This window comes from Toxotes jaculatrix, chromosome 5 (genome assembly GCF_017976425.1).
Source record: "Toxotes jaculatrix isolate fToxJac2 chromosome 5, fToxJac2.pri, whole genome shotgun sequence".
Taxonomy (NCBI): Eukaryota; Metazoa; Chordata; class Actinopteri; family Toxotidae; genus Toxotes; species Toxotes jaculatrix.
In genome coordinates, this window is record NC_054398.1 from 7,421,596 (window position 1) to 7,447,655 (window position 26,060).

Consider the following 26,060-nt stretch of genomic DNA (forward strand, 5'->3'; position numbering starts at 1 on the left):
TCATTTTATTTTATTTTGTCTTATTTTATTCTTATATTTATTTTATTTATCTTCCAACCCCTTCAATTCACTCACTACTGGACTGGTACCCATTTAATGTTTCATGTATATTACATATTTGTATATTTGTATATTTGAAAATATTGTATATAGATTTGTTTGTTTTTTTGTTTTGTTTTGTTTTATACCACTAGAGAGACAACAACTGCCGGCAAATAAAATTTTTCTTGTATGTGTTTGCATACTTGGTGAATAAAGCTGATTCTAATTCTAATTCTGATTCTGATTCTGATTCTGATTCTGAAAATATGGCAAAAAAAATCATATTTTAGTAAGAACTCAAAATGTCATAAAACACGTCATGGTGTAAGGCGTTAAAATACGCAAAAAAAAGTCATATTTTAGTAAGACCTCAAAACGACATGAAAAGTGTCATATGGCCACAAGGCATGAAAATATGCCAAAAAACAGTCATATTTTAGTAAGACCTCAAAATATCATAAAAAAACGTCATAGTATAGTAAGGCGTCAAAATGGGCCAAAAAAAGTCCAAAAATTTTTTGACCTCAAAATGTCATAAAAAACGTCATAGTATAGTAAGGCGTCAAAATCGGCGAAAAAAAGTCAAAAAAAAATTTGACCTCAAAATGTCATAAAATGTTATAGTATAGTAAGGCGTCAAAATCGGCCAAAAAAAGTCAAATTTTTTTTTGACCTCAAAATGTCATAAAAAACGTCATAGTATAGTAAGGCATCAAAATCAGCCAAAAAAAGCCCAAAAAATTTTTGACCTCAAAATGTCATAAAAAACATCATAGTATAGTAAGGCGTCAAAATCAGCCAAAAAAAGTCTAATTTTTTTTTTACCTCAAAATGTCATAAAAAACGTCATAGTATAGTAAGGCATCAAAATCGGCCAAAAAAAGTCAAAAAAATTTTTGACCTCAAAATGTCATAAAAAAACGTCATAGTATAGTAAGGCGTCAAAATGGGCAAAAAAAGTCTAATTTTTTTTTTACCTCAAAATGTCATAAAAAACGTCATAGTATAGTAAGGCATCAAAATCGGCCAAAAAAAGTCAAAAAAATTTTTGACTTCAAAATGTCATAAAAAAACGTCATAGTATATAGTAAGGCGTCAAAATGGGCCAAAAAAAGCCAAATTTTTTTTTGACCTCAAAATGTCATAAAAAACGTCATAGTATAGTAAGGCATCAAAATGGGCCAGAAAAAGTCAAAAAAATTTTTGACATCAAAATGTCATAAAAAAACGTCATAGTATAGTAAGGCGTCAAAATCGGCCAAAAAAAGTCAAAAAAATTTTTGACCTCAAACTGTGATAAAAAACGTCATAGTATAGTAAGGCGTCAAAATCGGCCAAAAAAAGTAAAAAAAAATTTTGACCTCAAAATGTCATAAGAAACGTCATAGTATAGTAAGGCATCAAAATCAGCCAAAAAAAGCCAAAAAAATTTTTGACCTCAAACTGTCATAAAAAACGTCATAGTATAGTAAGGCGTCAAAATGGGCCAAAAAAAGTCAAATTTTTTTTTAACCTCAGAATGTCATGAAAAACGTCATAGTATAGTAAGGCATCAAAATGGGCCAAAAAAAGTCAAAAAAATTTTTGACCTCAAAATGTCATATAAAACGTCATAATATAGTAAGGCGTCAAAATGGGCCAAAAAAAGTCAAAAAAATTTTTGACCTCAAAATGTCATAAAAAAAAGTCATAGTATAGTAAGGCGTCAAAATGGGCTAAAAAAAGTCAAATTTTTTTTTGACCTCAAAATGTCATGAAAAACGTCATAGTATAGTAAGGCGTCAAAATGGGCCAAAAAAAGTCAAAAAAATTTTTGACCTCAAAATGTCATAAAAAAAAGTCATAGTATAGTAAGGCGTCAAAATGGGCTAAAAAAAGTCAAATTTTTTTTTGACCTCAAAATGTCATAAAAAACGTCATAGTATAGTAAGGCGTCAAAATGGGCCAAAAAAAGTCACATTTTTTTTTTACCTCAAAATGTCATGAAAAACGTCATAGTATAGTAAGGCGTCAAAATGGGCCAAAAAAAGTCCAAAAATTTTTTGACCTCAAAATGTCATATAAAACGTCATAGTATAGTAAGGCGTCAAAATGGGCCAAAAAAAGTCAAAAAATTTTTGACCTCAAAATGTCATTAAAAAACGTCATAGTATAGTAAGGCGTCAAAATGGGCCAAAAAAAGTCCAAAAATTTTTTGACCTCAAAATGTCATATAAAACGTCATAGTATAGTAAGGCGTCAAAATGGGCCAAAAAAAGTCAAAAAATTTTTGACCTCAAAATGTCATTAAAAAACGTCATAGTATAGTAAGGCGTCAAAATGGGCCAAAAAAAGTCAAATTTTTTTTTGACGTCAAAATGTCATGAAAAACGTCATAGTATAGTAAGGCGTCAAAGTGGGCCAAAAAAAGTCAAATTTTTTTTTTGACCTCAAAATGTCATAAAAAACGTCATAGTATAGTAAGGCGTCAAAATCGGCCAAAAAAAGTCAAAAAAATTTTTGACCTCAAACTGTGATAAAAAACGTCATAGTATAGTAAGGCGTCAAAATCGGCCAAAAAAAGTCAAAAAAATTTTTGACCTCAAAATGTCATAAAAAACGTCATAGTATAGTAAGGCGTCAAAATCAGCCAAAAAAATTTTTGACCTCAAAATGTCATAAAAAACGTCATAGTATAGTAAGGCGTCAAAATGGGCCAAAAAAACCAAAATTTTTTTTGACCTCAAAATGTCATAAAAAATGTCATAGTATAGTAAGGCGTCAAAATCAGCCAAAAAAAGTAATATTCTTGTATGACCTCAAAATGACATGAAAAGTGTCATACGGCCGTAAGGCATTAAAAATATGCCAAAAAAAGTCATATTTTAGTAAGACCTCAAAATGTCATGAAAAGTGTCATATGGCTGTAAGGTGTCAAAATATGCCAAAAAAAGTCATATTTTAGTAAGACCTCAAAATATCATGAAAAGGGTCATACAGCCGTAAGTCGGCCGTAAGTCGTCAAAATATCTCACAGGATCTGAAGTGGGAGCAGAACATCAGCTCCATCCTCAAGAAGGCCCAGCAGAGGATGTACTTCCTGCGGCTCTTGTGGAAATACGGACTCCCCCATGAGCTGCTGCTGCAGTTCTACACAGCAGTCATCGAGTCCGTCCTGTGCACCTCCATCACTGTGTGGTTCGGAGCTGCCACTAAGCAGGACAAGACCAGACTGCAGCGCACTGTGAGGACTGCTGAGCGTATCATTGGTGTCCCCCTGCCCTCTATCCAGGACTTGAATCCAGGATGCGAAAGAGGGCAGGGAACATCATGATGGACTCCTCTCACCCCACACACAGACTGTTTGAACTGTTCCCATTAGGGAGGCGCCTCAGAGCCCTCCAGACCAGAACAAGCAGACACCGGAACAGCTTCTTCCCCACAGCAGTCACTATACTGAACAGGACATTTAACAGCTAACTTACATATTGCATATTTCATTTTATTTTGTTTTATTTTATTCTTATATTTATTTTATTTATCTTCCAGCCCCTTCAATACACTCACTACTGGACTGGTACCCATTTCATGTTTCATGTATATTACATATTTGTATATTTGTATATTTGAAAATATTGTATATAGATTTGTTTGTTTTTTTGTTTTGTTTTGTTTTATACCACTAGAGAGACAACAACTGCCGGCAAAAAATTGTTTCTTGTATGTCAAAAGAAAACAAGAAAGATGAGCAATGAGTAAATTAAGAAAGAAGCCACAGAGACAGACAGACAGGCAGACACACACACACACACACACACACACACACTTAATTGTTTTTATTTGAGCGAAACCACATGCAAGGAACACACAAAGCATCTTCTTTTCCATGTTTTCATGCTACCAAATAAAGCAGAAATTGAACAGAATTTTGCCAGTCTTTTTGCCTTTGTTCTCCGCACACACACAGTGTTGGAGAGTAAGGGAATACATGTAACGGCGTTACGTATTTAGAATACAAATTATGAGTAACTGTATTCCATTACAGTTAGAGTTTAAATAGATAGTATTCAGAATACAGTTACATTGTTGAAATCAATGGATTACATGACGATACTTCTCTGTTTCACCAGTTTATATTTATTCTCTAAATGAACGAAGGCAACCCGATGCATTTCCCAGAAGCCCCGACTCCACGAAAACAAACGAAAATAAACGAGCTATTTGCCTGATCAGTCAGTCACAATGGAATCAGACGAGGAACACCAGGAGCGAGAGCTTGAGCCGCAGCCGGCAAAACAGAGCCGGGACAGGAATGCGTTTGTCTTGGAAATTCAAACAGCATTTCATATTGAAGAAGGAGAACGAAATATAACTGTGCAGTGCAACCTCTGCTTACCAGCAAACAACCTGCCAGCATCCAGACTCCACCTCCAATCTGAAGAAACATCTTAAAGCCTACTGTAGTTTTACTGGTCATCTTGCTATTTAATGATAGTATCACCTGCTAAGTTGATGTGCGACTTTACTGTTGATTTACTAGCCCCAGAGTCATTGAAGGAGTCTCACTCGCCCTGTATGACATGTTAGCTAAGGTCAGCTAAAATTAGCGTGTTTTAGCTTACACAGCGGTTATATTTTTGCAACACCTAAGCACAGTCAGTCAGTCAGTGTAAAAAAAATTTATATCTAACAGTAAATTCTGTACAGAAACAGGATATTGTTGAATATAATTTTTGTTAATGTTCTATTTTCTCTGCTGAGTAAATAAAGAAACAAAGGGAAAATTGGTCAATTTTTCTCTTTTTTAATCAAGCAAAATCTTGATTGTGTCTTTTGTGTTAACATACCCTTAGTCTTTGTTCAGAAAATGATAATATATTGCACTTTCAGGGTGTCTTGGACCTAACACATTCAGACAGAGCAGAAGAACACACAGAACAGGGCTGTTTAATAAGCAGGATTTGATGGCCACATTCCTACACTTACAAAATGCAATTCAATGTGGAAGTAGTCCAAGTATTCAGAATACGTTACTCAGATTGAGTAATGTAATGGAATACGTTACAAATTACTTTTTTGGGCATGTATTCTGTATTCTGTAACGGAATAAATTTTGAAAGTATCCTTTCCAACACGGCGTGCACACACATATGCACAGTAGTTTTAATTTTTAAATAAACAAAGTGTTTGACTAGTATGTGTGAGCATATGTAGCTTACTTTAGTACACTCTATTGACTGTATATCATGTATATCATTAGATTGTTTTTATATTGCAAATAAAGCTTTCATGTTAGAATCGCAGTTCCACTTGCGTCCGTCGTGTGATCGGTTAAAAGGCCTCTCCAAACCAAGCTCCCGGGCTGAATTTCAACCCCAGCCCGCCCCTGATCAATAGCGACCAAAAACAAAAAAATGTACCAGGCTGTAAATATGTTTTTTTAGGCTGTAAAGTTGGCTATTTTAACATGGGGGTCAATGGAGAATTGCTCACTTCTGGAGCCAGCCCCCAGCGGCAGCCGAGATCCTCACTGCTGAAACCTACAACTACCCCCTTGGTTACGTTCTACTCTGTGCCACCTGCGGCTGCGAGGACACGCTGCTGTGGTACACTGATGCTGCATTTTATAGGGTAAAAAAACTTTCCGACCACTGGCCGGGAACAGACCGGCCGTTTGGGAAACCTCCCGTATAAGCTATCCCAACTGACACCAGCTGACACCAACTCGGAATTAACAAGTAACCCGGCTCTGCATAGAGAAGTGAGTTCTTCTGTTCTCTGAAATCATGTGTTAGGAATCACATTTCTTGTATGATTTACAGCAGAAGAAATAATGGGGCGGTCTCTTGCTCTTCCTGTGTAAAATGATTTACTCAGCTCAAACAAAAGAGGAACGGGGGTTCAGGGTTCATCGATCTCAGGCCAACTTACATAACTCTATTCCTGTTTTCACTGTTTCCTGAGCATGTGCATGGCCATTTGGTATAAGGTCCTCAGGTGTGGCTGAATTGTTGATTATATAGTGTTTATGGAGAATTACAGACTAAGCAAGCACTATTAAAGAGGGAAAAAGGCCATTCTCAGGCTGAACAATAAGTCAAAGTGACTCATTACTTTCGTGTATGAATCACAGACCAATACACGATTGTGTCTTCTGACCCTTCCACAATGCAGTACTCGGCTGAATTTGTTGTGACTCCATATTACGTACCTTGTGGTTTAGACTGCAGCCGAGGCCTGCTGCCAGGGCCTCTTCCATTGACTCCTCTCCTGCTCTTGTCAGTCGTCCCACCGCTTGCCCGACTTAGACACGCCTGCACGCTGGGCGGGCTGCTTCGCTCGCACACTGGACTACTGCCTAGAGCTGGAGGACGCAGAGAAAAGAGAGAGAGAGAGCATTTCTATTACAACAAGATCAATTATCAATTAAGAATCAGTTTTTTTCCCAGTTATTGAAAGGAGAGTAGTAGTAGTTTTTACTGCAGTGTGAGATAGATACTGAGGCATAGCTGACGTCATAAAATGTTTGATGTTTATGTCTTTATTGGAATTATTTAGCATTTTTAGGTGTACATTCACCACCTCAAGAACAGAACGCATTGTAGATGACAGTGTTTCTATAATAAAAACAAACACTATCAGCTTATCATTCCTCTAACCCATGTTTCTGAATCTACAATACCACATGTCATCCTCACAGGTGTAAATGGCTATACCACTAGTTAATTAGTAATATTAAACTGATGCTATTTTGTATTTTAATATTTATATTCTTTTTAAATTTTACTTGCACGGTTAAACATTAATTTTCTAAAGCCTTTACAACTTTATTTTTCTAAATTCAAATTCACAAATAGTCAAAGATTTTCAAGGATCAGGGTGACCTTCCAAAAACACACTTGCCCTCAGAACTTCACCATAAGCCTGAGTGTGTCCCGTACTGGGAGATAAAACTCTGTCCACTGACAGTCACATTCATATACAGCACGTAATGTATATATTCATTGCTGTAAATATGTTTATGATAGACAGCTGCAGACTGTCAGACAGTTCAGTTGATTATCCAGCTAATGATCCAGTTGATGATCAGCACCAGGGAAGCTTTCACCAAACCAGCTGGCCACAGATGGTACGGCATCAGTGTTTAGATAGAGCAGACAGACTGATTTAATGGAGCGACAGACGCAGACTGGCAATGTTTACAGTAGCCTAACTCTGACCTCACAGCACACGCACACACACACACACACACACACACACACACACACACACACACACACACACACACACACACACACACACACACACACACACACACACACACACACACACACACATGTTCATGCAGCCTAGTAAGGCAAATACCCATATATGGAACTACTTTTCCAGGATTCAGTAGGCGCTCTCATTATTTTACAAGCTATTAGTCCATTAGTTTCCATTTAAGGTGGTCACTTAAATGGGTGTGTGTGATTTAACAAGTGACACTGATGTAGAGGCTGGATGCAGAAATCAATGTAACTTTGCGCTTGACTAACTTCTTTGGATAAACAGTGTGTGTAGTGGACTACTGTAATCTATTCCCGAAGCTGCAGAGTGAAGCATATAGCATACAGACTTACAGTTTCACAAAAACTAGAGCTACTTTCACTTGTGTCTTTTCTGTTCTCCCTCTTAAAGGAGGTGACCTACCACACAGATTGAAGCCTGACACTCACTGATGCTAATATGGAAAGAGAAAGTTTCCATCCTTACACCATAAATTGTTGAGAAGAGGCCTTAATTTCTTGATAAGCTGTCTTCTTGTCCAGAAATACCAGAAGGCATCTGGACTTCAAGAGCATCAAGTCAGCTAACTTTATGTCAGAAAATTATCTTCCATGCTGCATTAAACGAGGCATTTAATGATTTTTTTTCTAGCCACATTGGGGAGCACAACAAGCTGTAAGCAGAATAATGACTTTTTCTTTTAACTTCTGAAGTGTGAGGAAACAGCACCGCAAACAAAGCAACTTTAGCATTTTGAGTTCACATTCTAAGATACCTGTCAAATGTAAGACCAATATTCACTATTCTTTTAGCTCTGTTTCTTTTTGCTGGCTCTTTACATTTTTAAAGCTAGTTTGATGAGAGCCATGAGAGTCAACCAAAACAGTGCTTTGTAGAGCTGACGAGCACTGCAGTGTGAGTTGATGATTCTCTGTGGCTTCATCACTATAAGAGGTACCTTTCACGTGACATATAATCATTTGATTCATTGTCAACAATAATATTCAGAGCAGCTTCAAGTATATGAAAGACTAGGAGAGTGTAAAACTGTGCTATATACTGTATATGGAGTTTCTTTCCAGGTCCCATGTGTTTTCAAAAATTTTATTACTATGTGCCAAAATGGTCCTTGGAGCCACATTTTCAGTTTCTGTACAGTGATCTTTATCTTACCAGTCCTGAAACAGAAAAAGAAAGAAATTGCCACAGAATCATATGGTCACAGGTTCTATTTTTACAGTATGACCGTAATTAAAGACAACAGCTCTAGCAACTGTCTGACTGGAAACGGTCCCACGCTGTGTTTGGGAGGGAAGACTTTCTAAACACAGCCCCAAAATTACCAATCAATTCTAACAGCAGCCTCAAGAATTTCTCTTGATTACGTGTTTGGCTTCCCCTCACGGCCACATTAAGAGATCATAAGAAAACATCCAGCAGCAAGTTATACACCATATACATATATGGCTCAGAATGAAATCTCCTTGTACGGCGTTTATCCTGGAAGATTGTAGGGGGATCCTCTCTCCACAGCCTGACTTTGTCTCCTAGGGTTGTTATTAAGTGTGTCAAACACCAGTCCCTCAGCTGTAAGTCATCTCTGCTATGTTGTAGGCTTTCACTTAAACCAGAGCAAGTTGTTCAGGTTAGTGTTACTGTTCAAGATAAGAAAAGAGAGATGGAAATAGAGATATAAGTACATACATGGCTTATCATCTCTTTTGGACCCGCAGGTACCAATTCTTTTGTCAATTGCGCAGAAAAAGATTTTGAGTTAGGATCTTAAAGGTTTAACCTTAACCATTAGGATAATAACAATAATAATAATTTAAAAAAACTATTCTGTTACAGTATCAGCAAAGTACAGTAACAGCATGAACTCTACTTCCTTTCTCAGAACCAGAGTGCTTGGCAGGAAATATAGCTCCTGGTAACACACTTATTCTGGCATCTTGTCATTAAAACTGGCTTGGCGCAAGTGACAGACCGCCGTGCACAGTAAATTAGAAGCAGCCAGCCACCACCCTCCTGAAACACTTTGACTCTCCACCTCCATCTGTGTGACTGGAGCTCTGTCGTCTGGAGCTTAGACTTGTTGGTGTAAACAAAGCGGGCGCTTCTGAAGGACACGGTTCATGTCGAATATTTTGTTATATCCTAACTGATGGTATGACAAGTGCTTTCATTGTACATAGGTAGTCTGCTTTGCATAGAAACTGAAACTGCTGGTCCAGGAAGGGAGGAGTTGACAAGTCAAACTGAGACTCGACCTTTGCCTCTGTCTTTTTTTTGCAGGATGGTGAGATGTGCTGTCATAGCAACTAGCCTGTTACCTCCTGAAGATGCTGAAGTTATTTCTCTACCGAGCAGACTGAGCCTGAAGGTACCTGTTTCTATCTCAATAAACCCAGAACTGCACAGCGAGTGCAAGAAATGAGAAATGCTCTTGTAAAGGTCAGGTGCCATTCACACTGTAGATAAGACAGACTTGCAAAATGCTGGTTTGCAACACACCCTGCATCTTCTTATTTCGCAAATGTCCTCCACACTTATCTATAAATGAGATGAAAAGCATCTTCCCTTCCTATAAGACAGAGCTATGTCAAATTTCTCCAAAAACATCCCTCCTCTTTTCAAACAGAGTAAGAAGAGAGAATCTACCTTCTGTGGTTTATTACCTGGGCTCAGAAAGTTATGTGCATATGTATGTGTGGAACTACAGCATTAAAGACATCACCCTCCCAACAACCCCCCCACCATCCACAACCCTCCAGCTCTGCCACATCACAGCAGTAGAGGAATGAGTTTACTGCGAACAGGCAACGGAGGCTGAAGGAATGTATCACTTCGGCACAAATATCTTTCCCTGCAACAAAAAAACAAACAGCGTCCGAAAATAGTGAATCATTCCAACTAGTGCCTAAAATACTTCAGGCTCCAGGCACAGAAAGGTCTGTTGGTCAAGCACTTTGGTCCTAAGGAAAATAACCATTAGATGGACTGCCATGAATACTTGTACAATCTTGGTCGACAGAAAATGAATCGGCTCGCAGTTTGTGATAATAAGGCTAACAACTCTTCTCTTAACTCTACATCATCTTCCGGGAACCCACGAGTATCTGTACAAAATTTCATGGACATCATTTCAATCTGGGCCAAAGTGATGGACAGACTGGAACCATGCAGCTAAAACCAATCCACCTGAAAAACAGCACAGAGACAAACAGTCCTCCTGGCTTTGCAGGTGGGCAGGTGTGCCTGTCGTTTAATCTCCTCTCAGCCTCTCAGTCAAACATTATTAAGTGCATGTTCAAGGCATTTCCACCACAAGCTTGTGACACCATCCACCTCCCTGAGGCATTGACACCTGACAGCAGGCCTGCCTGACCTGTCCCCTTGTCACTCTTTCTTTCCGTCCCTCCCCCCAAACACCCTCTGGCAGAGTGTGTGCCAACACTTCAGTGTCAGAGCTCCAGGTAAGAGAAAAAAAAGACACACCTGCCTGTGTGTGTTGCAGTGTGTCCCCACCCTGCCAGCAACTAAAGACGCCAGGAAGCAGAGTGTCTCACACAGCTTGTAACTAAGGCTTTGTCTGCTCGCCTCTCAGACCCAAAGGGCGTGACTCTCAGATCACAGGGAATGTCTGAGAGGACTTTTTACAAATTCTGCTTCTTCTTAAATACGGGTTGGCATGTTAAAGACCATCTGGGTGGCTTCTACATGGCTACAGCAACACTGAGGAACATTAGAAAAGACAGCCATATCGAGAATTTCTTATCAAAAATCCTTCATGCTTCACCCTTCAGTTGGCCATAAATCAGATTACAAGTGTTACATCATATCTGAAGTACAAAAGGGTAGAAATTACAGAGTGCAGTGATTTGTCTGAGCCCGTTTACGTACATCAGCTGTTTGTTATATTAAAGGCTCAGCCGGTTTTACAGTGTAAACACTACAACATTGTCACATTCTCCTAAATCAACAGGTCAAAGAGCACATCAGCGTGAGAGCCTGAAAGCTTGTTTTAGCCATTACCAAAGTGTGATTGTGTGGTCTGCTGCAGATGATCTAAAATCGAAGATCAAAATAAGCACATCGCAGAGAGAAGAACACCCTCGAGAGAGAGAAAATCTAATGAGAAGAGAGAGAGAGAGAGAGAGAGAGAGAGAGAGAGAGAGAGAGAGAGAGAGAGAGAGAGAGAGAGAGAGAGAGAGAGAAGAGAAATCAATTATTTTTATGGAGTTGAAAATCCCAGGGAATGAACTCACCCTGTGCATCAGACAGACAGGAAAACAGCTGTAGAGAGTATCCTCAGTGAGGGACCACGCTGTGTGAGTATGTGTGAGTGAGAGAGTGTGTGTGTGTGTCCCAGAAGAGCCCTGAGTTTAGGTTCCATGTGATCTTCCCAGGCAGCACCAACGTTGAGTGACTCAGCTCCACAAGGAGACTCACAGAGCTGTACAAGGCTCCTCCCTCACTCTCGCTCACACACCCCCTATTTAAGTGGCTTTTAAAAAGTACAGAGCCACACACACACACCCAGAGGTTCACACACAGCTCACACACACAGCTCCAAACTGACAGGATCTACACATGAAGAATTCACAAGCTACAAATCTACACGTTCCTGTACAAACATTATTCCTCTCTTGACTGATAGAACACATAGAAATGAACAGCAGCAAATCAACCAAGCAATATGAAATTTGAATTTATGCCACATTAAATACAGCCATATGTGCAGAGCCTTCACAAGCTTCTCAGGTACAAGAGGATCAAAGTGTTCTCCAGCTTCCTCTCACTTCTCGTTCTCATTTTCTAAAAAAATCTGATTATAAAAGAAGCAAACAAATGAAGCAGAGTGTTGGTGTGAAAGAAGACAACTAGTAGAGGACAGACCAGCTTGTGTAACAGCCACTCCAGTTCACTCTCTGTCGGCCCGTGGCATCGGTTAGTTTTGATTAATGATTAACAAACTCGCAGTAAAGCAGCCTGGAGGGCTACACACCAGTTCTCTCATCTGCCTGACAGAATCTAAATGAAGCCCAACGCCTATAATCTATTATTTTAAACCACCATCACATCGGCTTCTCCTCCTCAGGCACATTGCTTGTGCAAATATTTTAAGTCCTGAAAACAAGACAACCGAGTTCGCACAAGTTAAAACTAATGTGAAAAGTGCAAATCTATAGTAATATATATAAATATTAAACTAAGATCCCAAGAACCGACTATTTTTTTTATTATAGCTTGAACAAAAAGTACCTTTCGTGGAAGTCAGCAAAGGGAACTGCGCCTCAAGCTTCTCCATATTCTGTGTAAGTGCTGTGCTGCAGAGCTGCTTCGTTGTATGTGTGACATTCAAGCTCAGATATGCTTGCTCTTTCAACTAATTGCTGATCTATCGTGTTATACATCAACTTCAAACTGTCACGTGGTTACAAGAAAAAAAAAGAAAGAAAAAAAAACAGAACCAGCTGCAAACAGCTATAACACTAATAGCTCTTGTAAACCTTGCTCTGTGTGAATATATGAAAAGTGTGCTTGTCTCACACGTACACATCTACACACACACATGTGCGAACAGTGCACGCATTGACAAACACCTGAATGCTCAGTGACGTGTGTTATGTGTCAACAGAGCAAGATTAGGAGGAGTGACAGTCGTTTTTTGGTCTTGCACTGAACCAGTTTAACCAGTAGAAATTCCATTAAATTAGCCTTGCTCACAGGACTGCACTAGTTCAGGCAACGCTAAATTTAAAATCAAATTATTATCATTCCAGATAAATGAAACAAACTTCTGTGCTTTAAGCGTTGAAGAGAATATTTGCGCAGTGAAAAAACCCTGAGTGACTTTGAAATAGTTACCTTAAATGCAACATCATGCTTGTCTCAGTGGTGCAAACCATAAGTCAGAGCCAATTAACTAACTTCTGCATATGCCTGTGGCCCTATTCTGGGGAAGGTCTCACTGCTGTCAGACAGGACTGACTGGTCTCATAACAGAATACTGCCGGTGAAATTTGACCTCTGACCTCAATGATGGGCTGTACTTTAATACTTTAGTTCACTGACGATTATACAGGAAATCCAGGAAATGTGCTTACAAGCACCTCGTGACTATAAAACCCACATTTACATGTAGCTGCACAGTAATCCAATTTTCAGATTCCTGTCCTCAATTTTTTTTTTGCGTGTGCGTGTGATATTTGATGCTGAATCCTGAGGTTTTATTGACGTCCACATGGTTCAGTTTCACTTATTTAGCTGTAAAAATGTCTTTTTATTTATTTAGTCTTTTAATGTGGCTTTGGATTTATCAGTTTTAGACCAAAGAAACCATCTCTAGGAGCAATTAATAATAACTTTTCCTTTCATCCTTCTGATGTGCTGCCACAGTCATTCTTTACGTTTCTGACTTCATGTACATATGCACGTGTAAAAAAACACATGCATGGCAGAGAAATCCAGTTACACCAGCACAAGTCTAGTCCCGTTCCTGAATCCTCTTTCACATTAAGAAATGATGCTACTGCAGAGAGATGAGACTAACTAGGTTACTTAAGCGCATGCATACACACTGAATCTTCCGTTTTTTAATATTTGCATGTTTTGTGTTTTCACGGTGTGGATTTGTCCCAAGATATTCAGTCTTTTCTAAAGAAAACAAGGTCTCTGCAGGATATTCAAATGTGCTGACACAGCAAAAGTGGGAAAAATACTAGTGAGGCAAATACACGATACTAAGACCCAGTGACGGCTGCACCCACCATACATATTCACATGTAAGTAACCCAGAAACTGACAACAAAACACACAAAACCCAGATTCTGTTTCTGGTGCCCTACATCACTCAATGAGATTAGAACGAGTGTAGCTGCAGTGCATGTCTGGTTTTACCCTGGTACATGAAGTGTTCATTGTGTCCATCATGCTGGCACAGACAGTGTGAGTGAGTGCGTAACAGACAGGGTGACAGATAACCATTACCGCCATGCACGGGGGATTACCCGCTTGTGTTCAACGACCCAGACTTTCTTCAGATTAACTGTGCATCATCCCCTAATCCAAGGGCCAGAGTGCGATTAGAACCCCAGTCTGCTCTGAACTAGGAGGTCCCAGGAAGGGGCTGGGGGGGGGGGGGGGGGGGGGGGGGGGGCAAAAGGATGGAGTATTGGAAGTTGGAAGAGAGAGGTAGAGACTAAAGGTGAGAAAAAGCTTCTAGAGCTCTGATGAAAACTGGATAAAACAGACAGGAAGGAAGGAAGCGTGGGGGCATGATAAAAATAGACAAACAAAGAGAAAATATGGACGGATGAAATGCCAGATGGAAGAGGGGTAAAAAAAAGGGAGGAGAGGATGAGATAGTAGAAACAAAGAGGACAGAAAATGAGAAAGTGAAAAAAAGGGGAGACTCTGGGGGCTGGAGGAAAGCACCCATTTATCACCAAGATGCCAAGACATGCTCACACACACACACGCGTAAGTTTGATATAAAAATAGAGCAGAGACCAGCAGCTTTCTTCACACCCCTGCATAACTGTGAGCTGGAGGGATTAGTGTTCATACTTGGCCTTGGAAGAAGTAGAAGACTGCACTAGATTTGGTCAAGTCAAAAACTCTTGTTTCTCAGAGGTGGTGACTGACAAGTAACAAAGCTTTGCGTCTTAGCAGGCCTGAGGCGGTGCTACCTCCCACACATTACAAGATGAAAATGGACAAGACGTACAAAAATAGACTGCGTCAACACCAGCACATGTACTGACAGGAAACCACAGGACCTAAACTACCTCCTCACATCTACTCGCTTGCTACCTGTGAAAAGCTACACATCTTTGAATTGAAGCAGATGAACTTCTTCGACAAAGAATGATAAGGGAAAAAAAAGCTGTAAGATGAATGAAGGTGAAGTTTCCTACCTCTGGAGTGTTCGATTTTTACCGCCACGCAGGCGTCCTCGTCAGCGTTCCTGGACTGTAAACAGGCGGCTTTGCCTTTCCTCTCTGCAAACAACAAAACACACAATTCACTATAAAAAGAAGCCAACACATTTGTTGTAGAGCACGAGCACACTGGAGAACAGGAGGGTATTTTAATAACTTGCATCTGAGGCAGGAGCTCCAAGCAGTTTCAGTCAACCTCATGTTTTATTTAAAAGGGGCTTCAACTTGGTTGTACAGAGAGAGGAGATGAAAATGAAGATGGATGATTAAGAGGCAGGAGCTGGCATCTGTATTTCTCACTTTCCATTAACAAGACAATGTGATGGACATGCATGAAGCTGGAGATGTTCAAAGCTGCTAGAGCTGTGGAGCCCTCTTCTGGCAGCTGCATTTAGAAAGATCAGGGTTAACCTTGTGTTTGTTTTGAGAATGAAAAAGAATATAGCGTCCCTTTGAGACAGCAACCCTAATTAGTCCGTCTGTGATTTGTAGGGCATCGTCTGTGGGGAGAGCTAACACTCTTTCAACACAACCGTTTAATATGCACATAAAAGATTAAAGAGAAAATAGCAACCGTCGTAACAACAATGATGGGCTCGCATGAGTATTAGTAGGCTCACCAAAACACACATGGAATTCAGACACGGTTAAAAAGACTGGTGGAAACACATACACACAAACTTCTGCTCCGACAGTCTGATCTAATATGAAGCATCAAAGCCGCAGGATGATCAGTGCAGTTGTTGACATCCAACAGAGTGTGCAAGCGACACACTGCACAGTATAATAGCTGCACAGCAGCACAAATTAAAGTTGAGCTGACACAATTCAACTTTTCTTTTTTCTGGCAAAGACACCATCCGATCACATCAGTGAGAAGCTTATTTCATTATCTTTTATTCAGATTTTTCTTTGGTAACGTCTACAATGATTTTATTTCAAAAGGAATCATCCATTCACGTTTTGAAGGACAACATAATGAGCTGATACTGGGTTATCACAGCTCCAAACTGCAGTAACCAGCATTTTTCCAAGTTTTTTTAATAGTCCAAAAATTAAATTTCAATCACATTTACTGTTAAAGATGTATTGTATGGTCTTCTAGCACTGAATATTTAATTTGTCCATTACTTTTTTTGGTTTTGGTTTTTGGCCAAATAGCTGCCAAATAAATGACAATCCCACCAACCTCAGCTGTGGTTTTTCATTTAGAGCTAGTTAGCTAATGTTAGCATACTAGCACACTAAGATTGTGACGTGGTTAACTTCACTGCTGATATTTATCATTCAACTGCAAAACATCTCTACATTTACTCTGGCATATCTTTTTTTTTATTTTACATTTTTCACTATTCTCAAGTATCAGTCACAGTCACACGCACACAAAAAAAGCCTATACAGACTGATCTAAAATCAATAGACCAAGTCTATTTAGACATACTTTGTCATTGAATTAATCTTTTATTTGATTGTCTGTGTTTTGCTTGTCATCATTTCTCATAACACACCAAACTATCTTTTGCACCAAGTATTTATCACAGGATCGTTTGGGATGTGACCACACAGCAGCACTGAACTGAGGCCGACATAATGGAGTGTGGATAATGCCATGTAAAAGAAAAGTGGACAGACTCAGCGTGGAGCTGTGCAAACAGTTGAGAGGTAGTACAAATGACTGTGTGTGTGTGTGTGTGTGTGTGAGTGATTGAGTGAGGGGGGGTATAATATCCTGGCTCTGGGATTAAAGGAGGGCTTTCTCCACCCACCATCTGGACTCCTCATTACAGGCCTGCCTGCTGTTTACACACACACACACACACACACACACACACACACACACACACACACACACACACACAAACTTACTTTATAGTACATAAGTTGAACTGAAATCTGTTATATATGTTCCCTATTCAGAGTTTAAGTGTGTAAGCAGCTTATGTACATATCAGACAGAAAACCAACTGACTGCAGCAGACTCTCGGCCATGTGATCAGAGTCATCATACACCTATTGTTTCCTTAAGTGGGGGATGTGTTACCATGTCATCACTGAAAACCCACACTCAAAAAAGAAAATGCCACACACTCTGACAGAATACAAGTGACAACACCCATAAAAGATGTAAAGGTTGAATTAGTGGGTTTCTGAGATGTAAGTGTGGGGGAAACATACTGCTATGATGATGTATGGGGGGAGAGAGTTTACTGGTCCAGCTACTGGCCTGACCCCACACTTCCTCTTCCTGTCTGTCAGCTTCCTGTTTTTCAAATTTTACTGTTTAATATGGAGATCTCAAATGCATAACAAGACTCTGACCACAGCTGACAGAGAAACTGCAAAAAAAATTACATGCACATGTCCACACGCACACAGCACAACTTGCTATTGGTCAGACAGGTTTTGAGAAGTGATAATGAGACATGTCACAATAAGATTTGGGTAATGAGAATGAAACTCAGAACCATATCCATACCTGCTAGTGAAATTAAAGTCTGTCTGGAAGCAGCAGTAATATGAAGGTGGTGAGACTACAACAAGATACTGTTGAAAAAAGATCTTGCGTTCCACAAAACATGGTAAAAAAAGAAGTCCAAATGAAAGTAGTTATAAGAAAAATTGAGGAATTGAGAGAGCTGAGTTGATTTTTTTTCCATTGAAGTCTGTGTTTCTTCAGTTTACTGTCAATTACAGTAAAACACAAACTGCACAGATGAAGGTGAATATAAAGCTACTGATGGATTTATGTCAAGTCAAGTCAGATTTATATTGAACACAACCTTTCAACGGGGGGGTGGGGTGGGGATCTCACATCCATCTCCTGTTTGCCTTTAGGCCTTGGTTTGTCTCTCCTTGGCATCATGAATTAGACAAGCATCAGCACAGATGGCAAACTGCAGCAAATGCTCCAATGATGGCAGTCGAAGAAATTAAAAATCTAATTTAGCAGTTACATTGCAGTCAGTCTCCGAACGAAAGCTTGTACTTCTCCTGAAATGACCTGAAGTTTAAATAAAACAGGAAGTCACCTCCACCACCACTCCAATACTACTATAAATTGGTGGCTTGGGGCTGATCAAAATCACAGTCTCCTTGACAGCTACGCTACGATCTGCTTATGTGGGGCAGTTAATGAGCTGTGACATTTATCTGATCTGCACAACTGCATGTGTATGGTTTTGCAGTAAGTGGTGTAAACAAACCTTTTATCACAGAAGTCAATTTTCTCGCTGTTGCTGTGCACTTTTATGTGATCTATAGCAACAGGAAGACTCCGATAGACAGAGTCAAACACCAAACGAGTTATGACTCAAGTCTGACCTTCAGTCTACACATGAAGTGACATGGTAGTCTCGCCACTGTCACCACTCAGGTTTTCTCTAATCGTCACCACTTCTGTCTGCTTTGTATTTCACATCAGAAAACATTGAACAGGGATATATTATAAATGCTCTGAGTTTAGTAGAATCAGATGCCAGCTAGAGCAGAAACAAAAGATTGCAAGTATTCCCCTGCAGCAAAGGGCAGGAAGTCAAAAATGAAGAAAGAAAGAACTGAACTAAGTCATACAAACACATATCATTATACTTTAACAAAAACATAAATCACAAGAAACGTATTTAAACGATGAAGTTTGAGAAATTTTATACTAAAACCAACAATTATAGCTTATACATTTGTGCTACAGACCTCCGTTGCTCCATAGAGCCCCAAAAGTGTATTCATCCACAGCTGGAAATAGTCCACAGCAAATGCACTATTTACCTTGTTTGACTGACTTTTGTTAAAAACTGCAGTGCCCAGCTGTTTAGGGAAATTATTTGGTTTTACAAAACAACCAAAAAAAGATGACTGAAGATATTAAAGATTTACATCTTCATTAGGAACCAATGGACACAGCTTCTTAGCTAGATCAGGTGGTTTTGGTCTTTTCATTGGATTTGTTGACAAAAAAAAAGTTAAAATAAGCTTATATATATATATATATAGGCATAATAAAATAGAATGAATGTCCAAATCTGTCTAAAATCTAATATATCTACAATGCCTACACAGATAAGAAAATTGTATTAAACTTTACTCTAAATATTATTAATTTCTAGTTATTGTAGTCTTGCATGCTCTAAACAGAAAAAAAAAAACAAAAACAACTGCCTGTGTATTACAAACAAAAGGTAATTTTCCCCAAATGTATAAATACCAGCCAACCAGTACACTATGTACAGACAGTGTCTTCAAACCAAATTACATTCGTTTTCACATGTGGTACTTGAACACAGACGTAAAAAAAAAAAAAAAAAAAAAAAGGCAGCAGCTGCAGCTTGAAGTGGCTGTTCTTACTTTGCTGATATTTTCCTTTTGCTAGACACCGTGAGCAAGAAAAATCATCTTACCTTTAATACAAACTTCATCCAATTTACCTTTCACCATACAAGTCATGAGTAATTATCTACATGGTTTCCCCTCAACAGACAAGCTGCATGTTTAGAATGTTTTTAAGGTGACTGCGCCCACACTGATGGATTCACTTGTCTAGCAGCACCCGTGTGTGGGTTTCTGTAATAAAACCAGGGCTTCCTCCCTGTTTTTTTTCCCTCAGTGGTTCACACATATTGCTCACCGCTAAACCCTTTACTGAAACCAAAACAAACTACACTTATGAAGGTTCTTGAGCTGCCTGTCGGTTTGGCAAAGGAAAACATCTCTACAGTACCTGTGAGAATTCCTCTCCAGTACAGCTGAGTTTTCCCCACCCTGTCAACCACACGATATTTATCCATCTCAGAGCCTCTCTTCTCTTCTTTATCAGCATCTACAAGGAAATCACGCTCCTTTTTTAAAGCTTCCTCATCGTCTGGTTACTTCATGTTTGTGTTTACCCGTCAAAACCTCTGAGTACCTGCCCCGCCACTGTACAAACCGGTTCCCTGGAAACCAGAGCCACCAGGTGTGGGAGGGAATAGCAGATAGGGAGGAGGGAGAAGTCGTCCTTCAAGACATTGTTTCTGTGCTCGGTCACTTTGAACCATTTCCATAATAATGCCAGCACTGAAGGACAAAGTCACCCTGGGGTGAAAGAGGAGAGTGAGAAGAGGAGAGAATCTACAAGGGGGGGGGGGGGGGTGCAAATGGCTGCTGATTAGAGGTGAAAGAAGAAGGGAGACTCTGTGGATGGAGAAGTGAGAAAGATGAAAATGAAAATGAACCAGTTGCAATAGTTAATATTTAACCATCTGCAGTCCAGTGTAAATAATCTACCAACCTATTATTAAACACATTTTCTACTTCTGAGCAACTGAATCCTAACTGTATTTTCTCACATGCTAACCATATTACACAAATCCGACTGCACAAAACCCCCCCAAAGCCCAATTTTAACCTAATCTGAATCCTGATATACTGCAGCTGAAAATGAATATTACACAGAGAATCTGAAATTAAAAACGCCTAAATCACTGTGGGGAATCTGCACTGATCATCCTGTAATGATGAGAAATAGATACCATTAAATATATGAAAAGAAAGGGACGGTTTCTGCCCATAAGGACACAAGACTGCAAAGTAACCTCATTTGCATGGCTGCCCTAGATTGAGATAACTACCATTCAAATGTAACTCATAAATAATGGAAAGGGGAGAATGTATTAATATGCCAAGTCACACCCCTTTAATCATGCTGAGGTTCATGCTGGTGATAATGCGTGTGTCTGTCTGCATGTGTGCGAGCACATGTCTGAGGTTTTCATGCTTGACACAGAGGAGATTGGCTACTGAATAGAAACTGAATGAGACCAGATGCGTCCGTCTCCCTTCTCCGTCTCCTGTCCTTCCATAATGGACAATTACCAAAGAGTTATGGTTTTCTGCCACAAACATAATAGAGTGAAAATTAAAAGGCCTTGTAAAGCCTTTATGTTGTCATGGCAACCAGATGAGACCCAGGTCTCCAGCTCATGCAGCAAACATGGATCTATCTATGTGTAGTTTACTCTCCATCTTACTGTCTAGTTCTGTGATAAATTTTTGTACAGAGCATAGGCCAATCACCAAAGTCTTTATTGAGTATTTATGGCAACCCCAGGGTGCAATGCTTCTTTTCTGGCAAATGTAAGTCCAATATTCACTCTCCTTTTAGATTTGCTTTGATCTCCACTATGTTCATCAGCTACTCGCTAACTTTGTCTGTCTGCCATTTGGTGCTGGGCAAGTAGCGTAAAGTGGATTTATCATAGATTTTTCTTTGTCTGCTGCAGCTGGAAACGTGGACTTAAACAGTAGAGTTTAGGCTGTAAAACCCCTGATCCAGTGGTGTCATTTTAACTGCCGATGTAATCAGTTCTCACTGAATTTGAGCCATGGACGGTGGGTCCATGGTAACTAAGCTCCTCCAGAAAACCCTCTTTTTCAACTACTAAACTGTCTGTATGCTTTTCTCTTCTTTCCCCTCGCTCACATTCCATTAACTTAAGCATGTGTCTCATAAAATGTGTACATCTTGTGCTGACGCTGTCCATCTCCTCACTGGTTCCCAGCGTCCTCCCCACGGAGCCTCAGCATGTGAAGATAAGCTTTTAGCATGATCTGAGCATGCTCTCTGGCCCATGTCTAATGAGGGCAGGCCAAGTGGGGGCAACTGCTACCCTGAACCTGAACAGCAGCCCCTCTGTTAAACACTTCCTGTCTGTACTTCAATAAGGAAGGGACATATTTAGGCCCATAACTTATCTAAGCAGCTATAAAACCTTGTGTTGATTTGTTTAAAACAGAGAAAGGATAGTAGCAGAGAGAAAGAGATGAGTGATGCGAGTCCCATAATTGAGATCCAAATGGCAGTGTAGAAATAGTGGACTCTGTGATCCCTGGTCACAGAGAAAGGGATCGATTGTTAGAGTGAGAGTATGTGATAACATCGACAGGCAAGCACCATTCTCTCTTCCTCTATCTCTCTCACCTCCCTCCCCCTTTTACCATACCTCTATTCTTTCCACCACCAGCCTGTTCTCTCCTTCACTACCACCTTCTTTCTCATCTACTGCTTCCTTCACCCCCCCCCCCCCCTCCCCCATGACCTGCCCCAGCTACCTTAGAAAACAGATCACAGCTGCTGGGCAGGAGCTCCCAAATGTGTCAATCAATATCCTGTCTGCTCAATCACCACGTCTGACTGGGCCCCAGCAGACGCATCTGTTCATAAATGAACAACCAGTGCTTATTCACACAGTGCCCTTTTTATGACATGACTGAAGCAAATGGATTAGAAATGACTCACAGATTAAGTGCAGATATGTGTAAGTGGCCAATATCCAGCATAAAAGACCACTGCTCTGTATGCAAAAAGAAGAACAATCAGAATGTGTCTATGAACTACAGTAAACCCCAGAAAAGCAGCTGCACTCATTTGTGTTAAATCAGTGAAGTTGAACTCTGCAGAGCCTAATGCCCCGAGGGCATTCCTTCCTACAATGCGACTATATTTCCCTACAGAGACCGTGCAGGCCCATTTTTGAGAAAAATGTTTACAAAAGTGACCATTTAAAATTTCCATCAGCCTGGCAAAAGTAAATGACTTCCTGAAGTGAAAATATAACTCCATCTCCAAAAATAACCCCATGAGAAATTCTCACAAACTGATGCCGATGAGTAAGTTGTTATTCTGATGCAGGCTACAACTCACACTGAGTGACACTGAAAACAAAAAAGTGCACTTGCCAATATCCAACGATTCGCTGAGTACGCCGCAAAAGATCCACAATGGACGCCTTGTACACAGGAGGACTGACAGCACGTGACAGATATTTTGCTGACAACATTTCAGAGGCTGTTACGCAATGAGTATGAATAGTTTTGCAGGGGGATGATTATGCCAAGACTACTGAACTGTTCAGGCTAAAAATACAGTAAAAACTTTGCATTCAGTTGATTTGGAGAAGTGCATATTCTAAAAACTCCGGCAGTCCAAGATAGTGTCACTTTCACCTAACACGTTCCTCTGGAAAAGTTAAAAAGTCAGCTGAAGTCGTTTTTAAGCAACTTGTGGAGCTGGTGTTAGCTTAATTTGCCAGCTGAGAAAATCTGCTAGAGACGGATGTCCTAGATGGCTTAAAATGAGAAAGTTGCTTGTATCTGAGGGACCCACTAATGTTTCCAAAAAAATAAAAGCCAATGCTATTTTTGTAAACGGCATATGTGCTGTCTGTGCAAGAATGGAAACTTTTACAGGTACAGCTACAGCGACTACAGGGGCAGGGCTCTGCAGACAGTCCATTAATTAAACAGATCATGGTTCGAATGAAAATACTCCTGATGAATTCTTCATTTTGATCTGTCTTGAATGTCTCTTTGTTTATCTCCTTCTATTGATCCCTATACAGTTAGAAAACAGTAAGCAGCAGAGATTCATTAATGCTAAACAGATTTGACTCAATGCATTATGGATGAAGTAAATAAATGCTAAATATAATGCCAATCAAACAGCGTTTCACTTGTGTCTCAAACAAGATCATTGTGCTCAGTATGAATGAGCCCCTCTGACTGTAGGCACTGGAGCCCATATTTTCAGCACAGAGCTGGAATCCACAGAAAACCCTGCAATCCTGAAAGCGAGACTGCAGCCAAGGCTGGAGCACCAGTGAGGCAGAAAGAGAAAGAGCATAAGCATGATATGAACTTCCTGTTTCACTCATCATGCTTGAGCTAAAATGATTTACTCTTCCTCATTTCTCACACCAGCTTTGTCAAAAATATTCTCTTAAACTGGATCTGTGTGCTCTATTTTCAAAGTCACAGTGCACTTAAACTCTATCATTTACTTTTCTGGACATCTGCATTTACATGCGCGTGCACACACTCACCCTGCACGCACACAGCAACTTAATCTGACACGTCCTGGTGGATTCAAGTGCCAAATAGCATCAGCATTTCATGGGAGGCTCAGCAGAAAGACAAACCTCTGTACACAGAGAGGACAAAATGACAAGATGATCAGCTGTCACAAACACAACCACTGATGCATGTGCAGGGCCATGACACAGCATTTTTACTTAAGCATTTAGAAAAAGAGAACTATACATATACAGAAACCCCCCCACAAAATGTAAGAACAAACCATAATGAGAATAAATAGGGCTTTGTGGAAGCAGACTCGGTGATGCTATCCTTGTGTATATTAGTATTCATTGTGATGACGCTCTCAGCACTCCTTCCTCCTTTCAACTCTCTCCTTTTTACTCAGATTTCTGGTCACATCATGTACCTTGCCCCTGCTGCCTTTGTGACAGGTTCCCTTCCCTAAAACTTAACCTTTGATTTGCAGTTTTTTTTTTATCACACTTCCACTTCATTAGATAAAGCAGAAGATGACAGGAGTGATGGGAGAAAAGAGAAAGCTGGTGAGGAGGACAAGCTGTAAGTCACTGGAACAACACGTCTTTGCACACTGATCCATGACAAGGCCCTCAGGAGTCTATTTATTAAAACATCTTAGGAGTTGGATTGTGATCCAGGCTAACTAACATATTAGCACATCATTCACTAATGTCTGAAAGCCTGATTTTCTCAAATGAAATCTATTAATGGGGCAGAGAGGAGTCTAGTGAGCAATCAGATCCTTCAATAAACACAACACCAAATCCCAGCACTCCATGACAACTTGTACTCTGACAACAGCTTAAAACCCGCTTTTATCTTATAAATAACAAGCTCCTAACCTCCCTTTGTTTCCACCTGAGCTCTTGGATTTGTTACAGGGACTTTCACCCTCAGGGGCCCTTTCAAAAAAATCACACTTGTCCTTTTTTTTTTTAACCCTTTAAATGCCGGTTTATTTACATATTTCCACCATTTCTTTACAGAAAAAATGAATTATTTCCTATTTGATGAATGCAAAGTGTATTTTTTTGTGCAGGGATTATCAGTCTGGGATATGTCAATGATAAGCAACAACACTGATTTTGATCAATTATTACTTTTTGTGCTATTACAAAAAATACAAAAAAAAAAATCACACTTGTCCTCTTAAAGCCCATTTAGGTCACTGGATCATATCTGAAAACATAAAACATACATTTTGTTTTCTTGGGGGGTTTTTTGTCTGTAACTCCTGTCCTCAGGGATTGTCAGTCTGGGATATGTCAACAACACTGATTTTGATAAATTCGCCCTTTTTCACCGTCGCTTTTCACCGGCTGCCCTCCCCGCGCTGCATCCACGAGAGTAACGGTGTTTGGATTTTGGGGTAGCCGTTGCCACTGCTGCATTAGCGGGGTCACCATGGCTGTCCCCAACTCCTCCAAAAACAAGCGCCGCTTGAGGGTTTCTCTCTCCTTCAACAGTGGATCAACATACATCCATAGGATAAACGCACAGCGGAGAATGCCCCGCTGCATTCTGCATTCCGTTGCAGGCGGAGAGTTTTAGGCTAAAACACCGAGGCGCCGACTTCCGAACACGGCGGTGTCCTATGTTTCACGGTAGTACGAGAATGCAGCGGGGCATTTTCCGCCTCGGAGTTTTAGCCTAAAACTCGCCACTAGCAGAATTTTAGCCTCGGTGGGTTCCCAGGAAATCATTCCGTTCTTTGACCGCCATTTCTCTCTCCTCTGCCGCTGCACCGGTGACCTCCGACCCGGATGTCCGGCCTGCAGGGGAATTCCCGGAAATTCGGAAACGGAGTTTCCGAATTTCGGAAACTCCGCGGAGGAGGGGAGGGAAGCGGGGGTTGAGGAGGACGAGCCGGTGGCGGTACGCGCTCGGTGCTGCGTGGGGCGGCCTCTCCGGCCACGGTGAGCGGGTCTGGAAGCTGCGACAGGGGCAGTGACCATTTGT

The 26,060-nt window shown here is 40.3% G+C and overlaps 1 protein-coding gene across 7 annotated transcripts in view; it reads right to left on the bottom strand.

Moving 5' to 3' along the window:
• fgd4a (FYVE, RhoGEF and PH domain containing 4a) overlaps positions 1–26,060 on the bottom strand; it is a 63,691-nt gene that overhangs the window by 22,207 nt on the left and 15,424 nt on the right. For 3 of the 7 annotated variants that reach the window (XM_041037534.1, XM_041037535.1, XM_041037539.1), the window contains exons 2-3: positions 15,213–15,296; positions 6,233–6,385 (exon numbers count right to left, since the gene is read on the bottom strand). In XM_041037534.1, coding sequence (XP_040893468.1) covers positions 6,233–6,385; positions 15,213–15,296 — 237 coding nt within the window. Of the gene's footprint in view, positions 1–6,232; positions 6,386–11,558; positions 11,693–12,555; positions 12,660–15,212; positions 15,297–19,630; positions 19,692–19,950; positions 20,088–26,060 lie in introns of those variants that run through there. The other 4 variants (XM_041037536.1, XM_041037537.1, XM_041037538.1 and 1 more) reach the window with 4 other exon arrangements.